Below are 18,380 nucleotides of genomic sequence, written 5' to 3'. Positions count from 1 at the left end.
TGTCAAAATATTGGTGTTCTATTACAAAACAACGAGGATATTGTTTTAGATTTATTTTATAGTCTTAATTTATTATAAAAAGTATTGATAACACATTTATTTATTTTTTAAATTATTTATATGGTTGTGTGACATTACTATTAAAAATATAGGTATATAGCTGGCTCTTCCAAGAAGAAGAAAATATTTTTTCATGTTCATGTTTTTACTTCTTTCATTTTGGAATTATGGTATAGCTAGTTGAGGATTCAAGTGGTTATGCATATTAGTCTTATTTTCTATACCATTATCAAATATGGTTAATTAGAAGTAATGGTGGTGGTTTGGTTTGACTCAATATATATGATATATACATACATATATACATATATACATATATATACATACATACATACATATATATATATATATATATATATATATATATATATATACTCATGAAAACAATAATTGATGTGTGTATTATATATATAGATTTAGTAATCATTTTACCAATCTATATGTACAATTATCTGATTAAATAATATGTGTACATGCAATGAACATGCTTCTATTACAACGTTTAATCACATAAAGTCTATAGAGGACAATCTCATTGAATGCATAGCCCTAATTCATCAAATCATAAAGTCTAATGGTTCTATTCTATATATAGATTGCCCTGATCATAGAATCAAACCAATTACCATAAAGTCTCTCTAGATGTTTCTTCCAGAAATAGTTTAACTAAAATATATGCATGTATATAATTAATCTCCGTTGAATAATAGACAAATTTAATAAGAGTACACTTAACAATATGTCGACTTACAGATAATGAAAGAACTTTGTTTAATTTGCATGTTCGAGCTTTCATTAATTTCTTTTCAATGGGATCAATTTCTCTTCTCCTTGAATTTTTACTTTAAAAGCTAATATAATTAATTATAAAGTATTGGAATGGTAGACTTTTAGATAATAATGAGAATTTTTCAATAATAATAACAACGTAATTAACTATGATTGGATCACTTCTGTAAGAATTCCAAAACATTGCATTAAATATTTTTGGCTTCAACAATAATAGTTGAAATTATTTTTGAATGTTTATATTACCACTTTGACGTTAATTAACTTATCTTTTTAAAGTTTTAAACTTTTATCGACTGGCATTGTTATAGCTCAGTGAAAGGAAAAATGTCTTTACTACGTGTTGATTTAATTAAGTACACTAAATTATTACGTATATTAATCTTTTAAAGATAAAGACAGATAATAGTTCTTAAATTAAGAGGGAATAGAAACGTATAAAACTGGTTATTTGGTTTTTATTCAAACCCAAATGTTAGAAGAATTTAGAATTATACTGTTAAAGCCAAACCATAAAATCAAATATAATTTTATTAATGGATATTTATGAAAAGTTAAAATGTTGATTATTAGATAAGATATATATCCACTAAAGATGAAAAATTTCCTTAGAAAACTATTCAACGAAATAGACATATTTTTTGCTGTATTGATTATGATAGGGTAAACACTGAATATGATAGAAGGATAAAGATTATAGCTTTTTATCTATAATTTTGTAGCATATAGTAAAAAGTATATGGTGGAATAGACATAGAAAAGGATGGATGAGACATAAAAAAAGCAGTATCAAGAAAATTCCCCCTTGAGACATGGAAGGGTTTAGGAGAAAAACTATATATCAGTTGTTTATCTAACTATAGGAAAATGTTGAATAGTGAGAGTCAATTCAATCTTTTTTTTTCAATAATTTAAAATTGTGAAAATTTAGTGAAGATTAAATTAAACTCATGAATCATAGTATAAAGAAGAAGCTTATGGGTTAGGGTAAGTAGGGAGTATGTTTTAATATAAAAAGATTTCTATTACTAGTTAACTAATAGCTTTGTGTCAAAGAAAACGGCTATGGAATTCAAATACATATTCCTATGATATAGTTAATATAGTTAAAGAAGGATAAGAAGCAACCAAAAGATTTAATATAAATATATTTTTCATTTATATAAAGTTAGGAGGTGCATCAATCTTAAAAGTGAAGATTAAATATTATACTTGGGGAATTATTTAATAAAATAATAGAGACAATTCTTTTTGAAAAAAGTGGATTTCAAGTGGGTAAAATAGCCTATCATGTATATTTTGTGGCACAAGTATTAATTAAGCTTAAAGGGGAAAAAACTGACAATTAATTCTTATAAAGTCTGGCCCACAGTGTTGTGTGAACTTGTGAGGGGTTGATAAAAGGGTACAAGAAAGAGTAAATTCAATATAATAAAATTGATAATGCTGTGTTAGATAAATGGACATACTATATAAAATAAGATTAAGAGTAAATCCTTAGAAACAAAACTTTAAGTAAAAATTATAAGTATTTTTTTTTAATGGTAAAATATTGCTTTTGGTGGTATATATGGACATAAACATAAGTGTGGAAAATTTATAGCATGTAATAACTTAAATAAGTTTTTCTATAAGAAGTTTAGTAGAAAATAAATAAAAAAATATTTTTAAACTAAATTTAGTTTATAAAAGTTTATTGGATAATTTATTTAATTTTTTTCTTAATATGTAAATAAGTAAATTTTAATCTATGAAAAAATTATTAATTCATTAATTTATATAAAAAAATTCAAAACACTCTATAATTATACCCATTACTTAAACATTATTAATATGTAATTAAGAAAAGTGTAAAAGGCCAATAATATATTTATGAATTTAGTAAGAATGGAAGAGTAACAAAATACATATTATTTTTTATTTTGTTTATTTTTTTTATGACAATATGGTTGAGATGTAAAAAACATTTGAATACATACCTTAATACTTATCATAATTTTTTTATTAAAAGAAAATAGATAATAGAAAATTCTTTAAAAATAATTAATGTAGAACTCATTATTAACATGGTGTTTAGTAAACCCTGATTAACAAGTTAACCATGATGACATTATTTATTTTATCTAATACTAATTTGATAGTTAGTGTTATTTTCATAGACGTCATAATAATATAAGATATACATTAACTTGGTGTTTAAAAAAATTATTTAAATTTATTAAAATTACTTACAAGCTTTACATAAAGTTTTTTAAGTTTATTTTTTGAATGTGATTTAATTAATAAAATTAAAAGGAGTGTAATTGAGTAGTTTAATATTAAGAGGTGTTTGGCAGCAATTATGGTAAAGGGGTTGAGGAAATGGCAGCATCATCTGTTGCACTATTATTCTCTCCCATATCTGACATATTTATACAGAAACAAACATACATTTTCAGCAATTTCTGAAACTTAACCCCACAACACGTGCATCTGACATCTTCATTTCATAATATTCATATCAACTCATTTCATTGTTTATGGAGTAATGATACAATCTTACAAATCAACATTCAATTGACACAAAAATAAAATAAAAATAAAATAAAATTAAAGTTAGTGTCAATGTAAAAAAATTATGTACATGAAATTATCATTTTTCTTACTTATTCCTTCACTTTCACTAATTCTTCACAATTCAACATTTTATATTACTTTACATTCTCTTCATCAACAATAAATCATTTTACCTAATCTAATTGGAAAAACATGATTATCTTTATCTCTTGCTTCAACACAGTGTGACCATGATTTTTTTTTTTCTTTTCATTTTGTATATAAAAGTAGTGTTTCTAAAAAAAAGCTCAATAATTGTTTACTATATATAACAAGCACATGAAATGAAAAGATATTTGTTAAAGAGAAAACAGGTCTTATCCTTAAGAAAATATTGACTGGTCAAGAATTTCTATTTGATTTATTATTTTGTGCATTATAAATTAGTTTCATTTTATTGATTTTATATTAAAACAGTTCAGCAGAGGTGAAATAAATAAATACAATGAGTATATGTATTAAGATAAATTAAATATGCTAGTATCTCTCCTCCATTTGTTTTTTTCTGAATTTCTTTTTATTATAAATCATGATTAGCTTAATTATGAAATTTCATGTACTTATTATGTGCAAATATATGTAAAAAGAAAAAAATATGTTGAACTAGTTATTCTTTCTAAATCATTTTTATCTTACAAACTATCAACACATTCTTTCATTTCGATCTTTATCTTTTTTTCTTCTTTTGTTCTTTTTTTTTTTACTGCACCATACTCTTGCCATAAAATAATTAAAAGAGTTTCTTACTCTTTAAAAAACAGTTGAAACATAATAACTTTGTAACTGTTTTTGTTTGACTTTTTATTATTTAGATTTTTTATATGATTGTGTACTTGAATGTTTTTGGTAAAATAAATCATCATAGTTAATGCTTGAAGGTGTTTTCTGAATTAGGCTTTCAGTCTTAAAAGTTATGTTGGACTGAAAATGGAAGTGGTGAGTTTAAATTGTTCTCCATACTCCAGCTCACCAAACTCCTTCTTAAACTCCTTCTTCTATTCACTCTTTTAAATAATAAGGTTAAACTATCAATGACCAAATACAAGAACTATATACACACTTTCATCAATTTTACTTTCAGGAAAATGTTTACCCTTTGATTGATAAAACAAGTATAAGGTAAAATTGTGAAAAAAATAAGAAGGTTTGATAGAGAAAAAGAAAAATTATGATTTTCAGAATTATATACTTTTATTCATTTAATTACTTTTTTCCTAATTTATGTTTATTTTTAACCAAACATTTTCATTTATATTTTTTTGTCTTACTTTCACTTACATTCTCCATTGTTCATCATATTTTCTTTTTTCAAACTGTAAAACAATTCAAAAAAGTTCATGAGTAACTTTGGGAAAAAATAAATTATACTTAATACAATTTTTCATTATTTCACAAATTTTTTTTTTGATTAATCTTTAAATTCTAATTATTTTCATGGCTAGTTTGCAGACTTTATGTTAAATTATAAACAATAAAATTAAATTTTTAACATTAGTTAAAAATAATATATATATATATATATATATATATATATATAATTTATTTCATATGTTTTAAACTTTCTTTTAGGTTATAACTCATGTTTGAACAAAGTACGAAAAAGTTTCCAAATAATATTTTATCATAGTATATTTGGGTGCACCTTACTTATAAAGATGAAAAGTTTTGTATTGCTGTTTGATTCTAATTTAATCTTGCAAATGTTTTCACATTTTAACTTTTATTAGCATAATAGCATGTCATTTATTGAGTTTAAATGTTGAAAAAACAATCAAATGTCATCCCATATAATTTAATGTAAGTTGAACATGCTGAAAAATAATGGATAAACTTTTACTAGAGGTCCAAATACAATTAAGTATTAATGTAAAGATAAGTCAAGATTGCATTTATAAAAGAATACTATCAATATATAGTGGTGATTTCTAAAATTGTTAATTACTTTTTGATACATGGAGAGAGGAACATTAACATGTTATTGCATAAAATAATTAGAAAGGAAAACAATCCCTTGTTTCAATAATGTCATAAACACATACCTGTTAGATTACCAACAACAGGTAAACTATTAATGATAGGTAACCAATAGAGTGATACATATATGTATGGAACAATGGCTGATTCATGCTATAAAGAAAACCCCTAACAAAACAACTAAAGGTGATAATAATAAGAACTATAATCAATAAAGTCATTCATAATTTATCCTAATAATAATATTGATGATGATAATAATTAATTAGGGAGAGAGAGAAAAATACAGATAGTACTGTAAGAGAGGCATTACAAATAGGTCAAATCCATAAAAAGCAGCATAGGAATAACTCAAAACACTGTACAAATGGAAAAATTGAAAAGTACAAAGTGCTATATTTATTTTACAAAGATTCTTAAAAAACAGTTCCCAGTTTCATTTGGTCACAACAGTGGCAAAGCTCTTTAGTGTTTCTGACTCTCATGTGACTTCAACTCTGTAACACAGTTACATTCATCCATAACATCTCACTAATAATAACAACAAACACAATCAATCTCAACTTCTCTATTTCAAATACAGATTTTTTTTTTATTTTATTTTGTGAATGAAAACATAGAAAAAAAACTTAGAACTTTGTTTCAAAAACTTCAATTGTTGTCCAGAGGGAGAGGCTCAGCTTCAGAGAGATGTTTCAGCGTTTTCAACAGCTGGGCACCTTTCCTCCTGGCCCGAGCGCTGCACTCGCCCTGGAGCGCGAGTTCCACCGCACGCGCCACCTCCTCCGGGGGCGCGGTCTGGTGGTCGGATGTGGAGCCACCGTACACGACGGCCAGGACTCCGATGGCGTATTCCTTGGCGCGGGCAGCGGTCTTTCCCATCATGGTAACCATGACGGGGACGGCGAGGGCGTGGGCGCGGACCTCGTGAGCGCCATCGGGCAGCGTGCACATGAGCTCGAGGGCGGCGAGGGCGCGCTCAGAAGGGGCGCCGTCGAGTTCGAGGGCGGCCTCGATGACGGCGGAGACGGCGCCGGTCTCGACGGCCACACGGCGGTTGACATCGGAGAGGCAGAGCGCGAAGAGGATCTTGGTGGCGGGTTTGGCGAGCGCGAGGTTGCGCGTGAGAGCGTGCATGAGGTTGGGAGGGCAAGGAGGTTGGTGTTGAGGTGGGTTGGGAACGAGAGAACGTTCTAGAAGTTGAAGGGCAGAAGCTGGGTCTGTTGTTAGTTGGAGTTCTGAAATGTGGAAGAGTTCTTGGAGGTTGTGGATTTGTGGTGGTGGTGGCGGCGGAGGAGGAAGAGGAACATTAAAGCTTGTGTTTGTGTTTGTTTTGATGAGGTTGTTGGTGTTATTGGTGGTGGTGGTGGTGGTGGTGGTGGTGTTGGGAGTGGGGGTTGGGGGAGAGAATCTCCACTGGGTGAAGCTTTGGGAAGTGGTGGAGGAAGAGGAGGAGGTGGAGGATTCGCATTGGAAGGTTGGGGGAGTGTGAGGAAGAGGTGGGGTGGCGGCGGTGGGGCTGAGAACGGTTTGGGCGCAGTGGCGGAAGAAGCCACAAGAGAAAAGTTGGGTTTTTAGCTTTGGTTGTTGGTGGGTTTTCATGGTGGAACAAGTCGGAAGTAGATGAGAGCTTTGTGTTTGTGTTGTTCTGGTGAATGAATTGTGAAGTGTTCCGTTTTGGGTTTGGTTGTTGTGACAATAATGATACTGTTGTTTGTACGAAGTGGGTCTATTATTTCTGTCACCTTCGTGAAAAACAATGGAATGGGTCAAATGTTATCTGAGTGACTTCCACTTCCCCCTTCTCTCTTCATTTTACCTATTAATCTTTTGCATATTTCTGTTTTTTATTTAATGGTGATATACTGAAAAGAAAAACACCTACTTGATGATTTAGAATAGTAATATTTTAAATATATTTATTTTACTTTTTTTAACTCATAACTTTTGTGCATGTTATATAATCAAATTGGGTTATGAATTTTTTTTAGGGGTGAGAAAAAGAAATGAGTAAATATGAAATAAAATGATAAGTGATATAAAAAAGAGAGATGAAACGAGTTTATACAAGAGAAGCACTCTTGGTATGTTTTTTTTTTCAACACTCGTGGGTAAAAGAAGTATACTATGAAGAAGTTGTAAAGAACTCAGAAGTTTGTTAGATGCATTTCTTTTCAATAAAATCTCAGTAGTACAAGAATAGACACGCATTTAGTGAGTCTCTGCTGTGGTCAGTTAAGATTAATGCAATAAGGAAGATAGGACATGTGTTTAGAGTTGAAGAAAGAAAGAAAGAATAGTGGTATCTCTTAATCCCCATCATTTATTACGTACCTATACACAAGAGATCATTTTTTTTTTCTCGTCATCCTATTACTCATTGAGATGTTTGAACTCCTCCTTCGAAATAAATATGTAAAGTAATATAATAGAAACGAAATATGTGTAATCTAATAATAGATTGGTATCTAAATACAAATTATGAACTTCGGTAATAAATTGTGTTTATGTGTTTGTAATGAACATCTATATAGATATTTTTAAATATACAAGTTACACTTTAGACTTATAATAAATCATTTAAATTATGATGTAATCTTTATTATTTTGATTACTTATTTTATAAAGTGGTGAAAAAATAATTTAGAAATATGATAAAATAAAAATAGGCCCTTAAAAAGATTAAATACAGAAATGAGGCCAATCGCCAAATCTTCTGAACATTTTAAACATGAACTACTCTGTGTGGCCCATTGCTTTTATCCAACAACCTAAACCCTTTAATGCCCACGTTGTGTAGAGTAAGTTTTCCAATGGCATATGGTTTGAATGAATCGTGCAAGATGCTTCGCCTAAGATATTATTTTCTTATGATTACAACCATTAAGTAATTTTTACTAGTGCTTTTAAAAATCCAATGTGTGGTTGACAAAACAAAGAAACTGTAGTCACGGTTTATTTTGTCAACTAAGTTTGTGTTCACCCTAAAGAAACTACATTTCAATAAGTAAAAAGATTCGTGTTTAATTGTTATGTATTACATTAAATAATTAACTCATTAATAAAGCAATATATTCATAATTAGTACACGACAATGTATATTTAAATTCAATATTTATAAATTAATCGACAACTTTATTTTATAAACATTTAATTATAATTTAATATATAACATTACGTCTTTGAATTTATAATAAGAATATTCTTTTATAAATTGTATTTTGATATTAACATATTTAAGAACTTTGCACTACGTAAAATAGTGTTAGACTAACGTGCTTGTACTTATTTTAGGAAGGTTTAAATTGTAAGGATTTTTATGCTAATAACTAATTAGGAAGTATTCCATATATGATTACTGAAGTGATAACTACTCATTATGATACACAACTAAAAAGAATAAAGTTCTCGTTCTCGATTTCTCTCGACCATCATATTACCACTTTTGTTATCTTTATCCGTGTACATGCTGTTAATTGGACTGCAGCGCGTCATGCTGTTAATTGGTTTAGATTTATTGAACTATGTTTATAAATTAATTTTATACGAAAAATCCAATGAATGAGATCATATTATGCAGTTCTTTTGAAAACTGTAAAGGATCTCAATACATTACTTCCATACAACTGCAGATTCAGTGTACCAAAGTAATGACTCCGGTAACCATCTTAATAACACTACCTTAACAGCAGTGATAAAGCATTCATGACAAACCTGGCCTCTCGACGTAATCAAGGCTTTAACAAATACTAATGACCAAAACCAGTGACAAAAATATCTAAGAAATTAAAAACAATGAACACTAACTCTGCAATTAATCCTAAAAGGAAAATGGTTGGATTGAAGATTTGTAATGTTAGGAGCACGCTTATTTCACAACAATGCAACCGGCCTCGGAGTTTATGATTATCTTTCGTACTCTTCAATTATCCTCCATACAACCTCAAACAATGGAATTTAATAGAATTTTACATTACTTCTGCAAATTCAAGCTACAAGATTTAACCGTAATCCGAACTTAACTAATGACTAACATAGAAACAGAGACAAACCTAATAAAATCTTAAAAGTTAGAGAAAATATAAGGCAAAAATGGAGGACAGATCATTTCCATTTCTCTTGTAGATCTTTCCTCTCGGATAATACCCAAGTGACAAATATTGCAGCCACAAGTGCAACAATTGTTAGAAGAAGTAGAGCATAGCTGAAATCTTCAGTTAATGAATCGTAAGTCCTAGAAGGAGCAATCTGAGTTAAAAATAGATCCACTCCGTAGGCAAAGACGAGGGATGTAGACTCCAGCTTGGCAGGCACTGTTACGATGCCCCGCAGACCTTCCACTTTAAGGGAATGTGTAATATAGGACTGCAAAAATTCAAACAGAGAAAATAAGAAAGGCATGTTTAGTTAGAAGTACATAAAGCCCAAGTAGGCATGAGGTTAAAGTTGGTAACAAAGCCAATCAACTAATATGTATTTCCTTAAGCAGCCATACTAGGCTTGCCAATTGAAGGAGAAAAAAAAAAAAAAAAAAAAAAAAAAAAAAATATATATATATATATATATATATATATATATATATATATATATATATATATATATCGGTCGCAGCAAGTAAAAAGAAGAGATAAAGTCATTTTTCCTATCCAAATATAGTAGTGATTCATTACGATTATTACTACTGTTCCTTCGACCTTGAACATAAGCACGAGTTACTTGTATACTGCAAACATTCTTTGTCTGCAGATATATATATAAATAGGAAGAACAATACCCGAAATTGACTGCACGTATATTATGCATGCACGGATATATATTAAGGATAAACACCATATAGCCCTTCTTTTTGTTGTCAACCAAAATAGTTACCCAACCTCTACCCTCTTTTTAACGTACTCTATCTATCTGAACAAAAGTCATTTAATATTTATAATGAAAAAGGAAAATGCATAAATCAAGACATATTCGAACAAACTAACACCACCATACATTGAGAATCCACTAATTATAGCACCATTTGTTAAGTTTTCCTTTGTTTCATGGATATGGAAAAAGGAACAAGAGACAAAATAAACCTGAGATATGATGGGCAATGAATCGGTCAGAGGAATAATTCCTTCCTCTTTCTCAGCTTGCGAGGGATTAAGTGTGCGCCGAGGATCCAAAAAGCGTTTATCAAGTGCCAAAACCTGGAAAGAAATTTCCCAGTTAACATCCCGAATTGTAAGATTTCATTGAAGAAATTTAATGATAAAAAAAGATTGTTTCTGTTGATCTCAAGTTGAAAAACTCGGTCGTGTAAATAATACCAACCTGATCACCAATTGTTCCAATAAGAAGCTGCTTAGAAGTTATACCCTTGGATGTCAAAGTCACTTCTATTGCTTTCACAGAATGGGTAAAAAAGTACGACTGTGATTTTGTTGTAACTTCTGGTCGATAATAAGAAGAAATGGGTGATGTAAGGTTATGCTTCCCAAGAACAAACTTCCAGACATCTTTGTTATCCTGTGAAAATCAAGGATATCACACCAGAATGAGAACAAATCAGTAACTCAAACATAAGAATGAACCCATACAAAAAACGACGATAACATGTATCAAAACGAGTGAGGGTCATTAAATGAAGCTACACAAGTTAAAAACAGACATACCGCTCGAGACTGATCATAGACCTCGATAACTGAAATCTCATATCTGTGTGCTCTGAGATTAAAATAGTGATAGACAACCCAGTTTTCACTAAATACCTAAACAAGCAATATTCATGTAAGATACTAAAAAAAATTAGTGTTACACCTTTTAAATCAGTGTAGTTAAAAAGCTTACCGCATGAACAGGACCCTGGCAACCATGATGTGTCATTCTATGCAATATACGGCCAGTCACAGTATCAATGATATAGATGACCAACCAAGCCTCCTCAGGGGTGGCTGTTCCGATTTCCCCTGTGGCTTTAGGTGCTGCATTTGCGACAAAAAGTATATTGTTCGATACATACTTATACATGACATCATAGTCAGTCATAACTTTTGCTTGAGTATGAACAACCTACATCAAAAAAGGGAATAACAACTTTAGGAAGAAGAAAAGCAATGATTAAGACTCAATGGAAAAATGGTCATCATAAAACATGATCCCAAGAGAAAATCCTTAATTGCCATATTATTTGTTTGTTTGTGATAATTTCTATTTACTCAGAGCAGTATAAATACAACTAATATGACTTTAGGAATATACAAGGCACGTGATTAAAAGAGTCTTACTAGATTTAGAAAAGAATGACAGACATCATTTTACATGATTATTGGTAGATCAAATATTCATTTGCAAAATTCCTCCAAATTGAGACTCATTCATTAATGCTATTGATAAGTAATAAAACCCGCCTTAAGGAAAAGGCAACCTGTAAACTCATTCATTTGAAAAAAGAAGAGGATTTTAAGTAATGTAAGCTTATATATCTGACATAGAACATTTATATTTCTTGAAAAATGTAGAAAGGTTAATACAGACAGTATAATATAACAATCAATTTTATTTTATAAAAAAAAATGCTCTTTTAACAAATAAAAACTTAATGCCACAGACACCCTACCTCATTCGATTTTCTGGTTACCGTTGCAATAATCTTTTCTGATTCAGATGGGAATACAATAGACCATAAATCCCGGAAATCAAAGCAGTATTCATCAACTATTTTGTGAATGCAATTACTCTTCAAGGCATGACCTCTGACAATACCATTATCAGCCTCAACTGAGTACCAATATACATTTGAAAACTCACGTTGCAAAATGCCAATAGCTTCATGAGTTCTTGGGTATAGGTATGCATGTTGGTCTATGTCTATAATTAGATGCAGACGCTGTTCAGTTGAATCGGTATAAGGCAGAGGAATAACTTGAGCAATGGTATGAGCAAGTCTTAAAGAATTGAGTTCCTTCCCTGTGTATGCATCAATAAAAGAAAGAGCAGCTGGTGCAGCCAAACTTGGCCCACATCGCCCAACTACAAGGATAGATGGATTCTCATCCAAGGCATGATGATGCGGAACCTGCCACTGATAAATGTTAAGCCCAACGGGATGTTCACACACTTCTGTTTTACGCAGTGTATGAAGTAGAATAGACCAAACTACACGACCATCTCCAGTGTGCAAAGCAAAAACCTTTCCTGCCCTTGTAAGTACTATAAGCAACTTACGAAAACCATTATGATCACGAGTCATTTTGCTTTTCTCAGAACTCCTTAATCTCAGCGCTTGAATAGCGACTACATCCTCAGGGCTTGCAATCATTAAAGTTCCTTTGAGCTTCAGCACATGTCCCTTTCAGTAACAAATAAACGCATAAAAAAGTACCGTTAGAAAAATAGTTAATGATATCCAGATAAAAACCCCAATCTCTAATATATGGATACAATAATTAAAACTATCAAAAAAGTCACACATGTCGGCTCTATGTTGCCTTTTCCCTCTCCAAATGGTATTTTGGTCACCCCTGTGAAAGATGGGCATTTTTTAATTCATGAGTTGGGGGCTTTTTCACATGCAAAGCATGAGTAATTTTTTTTTAAAAAAAGTACACACAGAATTAATGACCAGTGCACACTGGTGTAAGTCAAAGTCAATTACATCATTCAATAACTTAAATCTAAATAAAAACTCGCTAATGAATTGAAAGTTCTTATCATATCATATAGATCATATCAACAAATCCTAAAATAATCCGAAATTATTTGATACTCCATTGATATATATCAAGATAAATGTAATATATACTTTTAAAATATATTCAATTAGAACCATTTGATTGTATTCTTGCTGAATGCTTAATTTTTATATGTTTTGACACAAAAAAGCAATATACAATTATCTTTCAATGTTGGATCAGTGCAAACCACATAATAATATATATATATACAAAGTTAGTAAATGATGTTAGAGTGCTAAGTCTTACACCAGTGTAAACCAGAGGGTGTGTGTACGAAATTATGCAGGATGATGTCCTAATTAAAAAGAATAAAGGCAGACCTTAAGCCATTCAAAGAGGTTCTGTTCCACTTTTGCCACCGATACACCTTCCTTTTCCACAGGTAGTTCAGACGTTGTGACATCTACAACTGATGCAAGACCATCCTCTCTAGTCCAGACAATTTCTCCTTGTTGTACTAATAATAGCGAATGATCTTCCATTACCATCAATGCTCTAAAACCGTACGATCTATCTGTCCTCACATAATTGTTTATAAAAATCTTCTCAATGTTCCCTCTTTGATGGTCTATTATTATACTTTCCTTGAGTAAATCACCATTCCAATCATTAACGTCCTTTACAAATAGGTGAATATTACTGCCTTCATGCTGAATAAATGCAAAAGCATGTTGACCCTCTGAGATTGACAGAGCATCACTAACAGCCGCTGCATTATTAATTTTGTCCACCAGCACCAAGTCATCTTCATTTGTCACTTTAATTGTAAGAACATGGGAGTCAATACGCAATGCAAATAACTCAGGGAGCCTTGATGGTAATATTACTGCCTGTCCAGATGAATCCTTGATGAGGTCTGAAATGAGCTTCTGTTTGTAACTAATCTCTCCATTCTTGATGTTTATCGTCAATATCTTAGACCTCATCTTATCCAGTACCACAAACTTATCACCTGAGACAGATAATAATTCCCCAAAAGTATCACAGGGAAGTATTGTATGATCATCCTTGAGCAATTTTCCAGTATCAGCATTCAATCCATAAACATAAAACTTTGAAGATCCAACAAAACCAGCAGCATAGATCTTGTCAGTGGACTGAATAATATGGCTAACCTCAATGCTGCTGCAAATATGATTAAGATAACAATGTTAACGGCAAGTTAAACTTCAAAAAGAACATCTTTCTCAGTAAACCGAGTCAGTCATACCTTTCACCTGCAAAATCTTTCCTCCAGAGAACTTCACCATCTATGCCGGAAACAGCATGGAGACTACCTTTACCAAAAACAAGGATCAAATCATCCTTGTCAGCTTTCGGGTTTTTCTGCAAATAAAAAACAGAACTTAATTGCGTGTGTAAGAAAATCACTCATGCACTCTCAGGTTTAGATACAAGCCTACAATTAAATTAACCAAGACCAAGGGCAAGTTTACTACAGTAAAAGGGCTGTTGGATGCAGGTTCGTTACAGTGATCACAAAAAATACTGAAGGTGAGAATTGGGCACAAATGTTTACAGGGTACGCAGGACAAGTCTGAATAATTTTGTTGGCTAAATTACTTCAATGCTCAATGACCAATCAGTTGAAAATGAAAGTAACTTAGTTTTAGGGGTTTCACATGCAACAATGGTATTTTACCAATAGGCGGGGTCACCTACATGCAATCATAAATCTAAAGCAACACCGTCCTGTTCTAGTGTTCTGCCAAAAACTAGAAAATCAGTGTTCACATGAGCAGAGCAAGAAAAAAATACTAAGTAGATGTGTTAGAATTAGCATAATGCACTCGGATAGAAAGGTAGGCTTGAATCTTCAAGTTAGGACAACTTATTTGCATTGGCATTTAACTCAATTTATATTTCTATAATTATGTCCAAGGGAATTAGAAGTCAAACTCTTAATGTGGCACTTAAGTTTCACCCTACATGTCCTTTCCATTGCTCGAGAGGATGCTTCAGACAAATCTACGAAAAAAAAATTATAGTGCTTAAAATATAAAGAGAAAAAACCATTCACTCACTGAAATGTATAATATTGACTTTGATGTCTTTGAGCCTTGAAGGGAAGTCTCCCAAACCATCTGCCCATCAGGAAGGTTCCATGCTCTCAATATACTTCCATCCGACGAAAGAGTTATGACATCTGAAGCAATATGTGTACTTAATGAATTTGATCACCACTGATATAAGCTAAACATTTAAATAAACATATAAAATCTACTGACAAAGTAACAATATGCCCAAAAGCAAAGAAAACTTAATGAAACTTGAAGCTAAAAATCACTCTGTGAAAACAGTATGCATAATGGCCACACAGACATCCTTCAATTTATTTTACATCATTATTCAAAAGAAATGGACAACAAACACAGAACATTTCTTTCACCTATGATGCACATGAGTTATATTATCTAACCAAAGGAGATTGGATACAGCACACTTAAAACTGGGAACGAAGTCAAACTAAATAGCTTATAGTTCAACAATAAAGCAGTTTAAACTAAGATATCTCCCCACACTTCGAGTCATGCAAACATGTTGACATGCCCAGGATCTGGATCTCCAATTCCAAGATGTTCATGCGCTACCACAGTTGAGAATCAAAATAGAAAATTCAACAATAGGACTGCTTTTGACTAGGCATTTTATGAGAAAAAATAAGGCATATTATGTAAGCAGAGGACACCAGCATCCAGTTGACATCCAAACATAGATATATTTTCAGGAGGAATGCAAAAAGAATGGCAAAGAATCATGCTTATAAGGAGAATCAAGGACACTAGTGCCACATTGGACACCAGCATCCAGTTGACATCCAAACATAGATATATTTTCAAGAGGAATACAAAAAGAATGGCAAAGAATTATACTTATAAGGAGAATCAAGGACACTAGTACCACACTGGTCACCTTAACATCCTTGTGATGATATATTTAATGATAAAATATAATGTACAGTAAAACTGCTCTTCGTTTCTGCAGTATAGTAAAGAGTAGATAGCATGAAGTAATGCTCTACAGAGTCAAGGGTTAAGTGTAATACATTTTCCCAGGGCAATGTCAAGTCCATCAACAACATCGTTGGTCCCAAGAACATGCCTCCAAACTGCAAACAAAACAGAGTTCAGCACTTCTGATTCGAAACAAAGAAAACAAATAGTTAAAGCGAGTGATGACCATCGCTTGGGAAGGCTTGATTTACTTTTCACCAGTTCAACTTCACTAAATGGAGTTATGGTAACATTTAATTGGAGCATTATCTTAGACAATATGATATAACAAATATTTTAATGGAGTCATCAAAAGCAGTTAAACAAACCAAACTTACAAATTTCTCCATGACGAAGGTCGAGTGAAGCTACAACGTTCTCTTCAGTGGACACCAAAACACGCTTCCGGCCAGTCTTTTGAGTGTGGAACAAAGCGTGCTTTACTTTCCCGATGTACTGTTGGTGCCTAGTAGTCAAACATATTCAGTAGTCACTAACAGTTAAATTGCACAAGAGACCAATCAACAATTAGAATCGGAAATCTCTTTATCCAATATAATAATCCATCAACAACGCAATTCAACGCATAGGTGAAATCAGATCGTAGTGCTCGGGCGATAATTACAAGTGGAGAAAGAGAACGTATTGAATTGGAGGAATAGAACGAAAACCAATCGAGTAATCGCAAGGGTTAAGGGAGCATTCAGTAAGTGCGTGAATAAGTAAGAGTCGTCGAACTCACCAATCCATGAGACCAACTTGATCTTCGAAAAGAGAATAACCGATATTAGTTGATGAGAGAAAGAAGAGAAGGAGGAGAAAAACCCTAATCGCCATGGCCATGGCGATTCAGCCACGAGCACGGATCTGGGGAGTGATAGTGTTTCGTCTCTGCCTTGCTCAGTTCAGGACTATAAGCCGGCTTCTCGCACAAACGCAGACTTCCAACTTGTTAACAAGAACCAACAAGAGAGGACGAGGGCGTGGAAATTTCGAAAGAAAATATTTAGGAAATTAATTTATATTTGAAAATAATGGACTAAAACTAAAATAATATATATATATATATATATATATATATATATATATATACTTGAATTTATCGTGATTTAAATTATTTGATATTTTTAACCGAGTCTTGATTTATTTAAAATGTGGAGCCCATTCAAAACACATTCAGGATTCGTTTTAGTGGAGTTCACGTGTTAAGAGGGGGCTCGACACTCAGATGACGGATACCAGGTGTCAAGCGAAGAGGATCCGGAAATCAGATAGTGGAAGGCAGGTGTTGGTAGATGAGCGGACGCTCGTTTTTGACGTTGGAAGGAAAACTTTGAGTTTTCAGAAATCCACGTCATTCTCTGTACAATCTCTCTTCTAAACTCTGAAACCTCATTTCCTCCTCCTTCTCTCTAAATCCCCTTCACCTTCTCTCTACGGAATCTCACCCTTTCTCTTCTCCGATCTCCGTTCAGCCACCGTAGAAGCACTTCCGGCGTCAAGAGCTTCCAGATAAACCGTTCGGTTTGTGAAGCTGAGCTGGTGAGTCTTTCTTTTCACCCAGTCGTTCGTTTTCCTAGACATGCAAACTCAGTCCTGGTTTCATGCATTGATCACCATTCTCCAAATGAGTGGTTCTGAGAGTGTTTTGGTTTTACTTGGTTTAGTTGGAAAATTATCGAGCATTGAGGGTAGAAGAACTGGTAGTGGTGAACTGTATTTTGTCTCTGTGAACGTCCGGTCACGCTTAGATGTAAGGGAAGCTTATCTAATTTAATTTGTATGTTGCTGTATTGCATGAGCGTTCGTTGAGTTGCTAAATTAAAATGAAGCATGATTATTAAGATGTTTGACTATATGAAATATGATGGTTGCTATGTTCTGATGTATGAAGTATATGAAATTTACTATGATATGAATGTATGAAATTATGAAGATATATGGTGATAATTGAATTGAGATAAATGATTTCCAAGTATAAATTTCCCCTATGAAAGAGTACGTTCGTTACTGAACGGTCCTTGACCGTTCGGGTTTTTCTAGTGAACTTGGTTGGAATTGGATTCTTTCATTTGGGAAGAATCCTAGTTGAGGACGAGCGTCTTCGTTTCGAAATACTGTGCATGAGCGTTCGGCCAAGCATAGTTGTTTCTTGGTATTCGGTTATAAACTTAAGTGTGTGTGTGTGTGTGTATATATATATATATATATATATATATATATATATATATATATGTATTTGTATATTTTCATT

General features: G+C 32.2%; 2 protein-coding genes across 2 annotated transcripts; both read right to left on the bottom strand.

Moving 5' to 3' along the window:
* Positions 1 to 5,786: 5,786 nt before the first annotated feature.
* Positions 5,787 to 7,208, bottom strand: LOC124840667 (ARM repeat superfamily protein). The gene has a single exon (XM_047316766.2). It carries the CDS (start codon positions 7,018 to 7,020, stop codon positions 6,070 to 6,072), a length of 951 nt encoding a protein of 316 aa, XP_047172722.1. The 5' UTR covers positions 7,021 to 7,208; the 3' UTR covers positions 5,787 to 6,069.
* Positions 7,209 to 9,227: 2,019 nt separating this feature from the next.
* LOC124840675 (uncharacterized) lies at positions 9,228 to 17,105 on the bottom strand. Its single transcript, XM_047316776.2, has 12 exons — positions 16,869 to 17,105; positions 16,465 to 16,592; positions 16,180 to 16,242; positions 15,158 to 15,279; positions 14,344 to 14,459; positions 13,454 to 14,258; positions 12,017 to 12,748; positions 11,248 to 11,469; positions 11,073 to 11,168; positions 10,732 to 10,926; positions 10,494 to 10,607; positions 9,228 to 9,783 (listed from the first exon to the last, which is right to left on the bottom strand). The coding sequence occupies exons 1-12, from the start codon at positions 16,967 to 16,969 to the stop codon at positions 9,523 to 9,525; spliced, it is 2,955 nt and encodes a 984-aa protein (XP_047172732.1). The 5' UTR covers positions 16,970 to 17,105; the 3' UTR covers positions 9,228 to 9,522.
* Between the last annotated feature and the right edge of the window lie 1,275 nt (positions 17,106 to 18,380).

This window comes from Vigna umbellata, chromosome 2, assembly GCF_029865625.1.
Source record: "Vigna umbellata cultivar VRB3 chromosome 2, Vumbellata_1.0, whole genome shotgun sequence".
NCBI classification, from domain to species: Eukaryota; Viridiplantae; Streptophyta; class Magnoliopsida; order Fabales; family Fabaceae; genus Vigna; species Vigna umbellata.
This window is presented reverse-complemented; position numbering and strand designations above follow the sequence as displayed.

Coding starts and splice junctions, on each gene's coding strand:
- LOC124840667 (XM_047316766.2), bottom strand. CDS start 7,020: ATGAAAACCCACCAACAACCAAAGCTAAAAACCCAACTTTTCTCTTGT.
- LOC124840675 (XM_047316776.2), bottom strand. CDS start 16,969: ATGGCCATGGCGATTAGGGTTTTTCTCCTCCTTCTCTTCTTTCTCTCA. Junction 16,243..16,464: donor CCTTCGTCATGGAGAAATTT/GTAAGTTTGGTT, acceptor TTTTGTTTGCAG/TTTGGAGGCATGTTCTTGGG. Junction 14,259..14,343: donor AAAGATTTTGCAGGTGAAAG/GTATGACTGACT, acceptor TCATATTTGCAG/CAGCATTGAGGTTAGCCATA.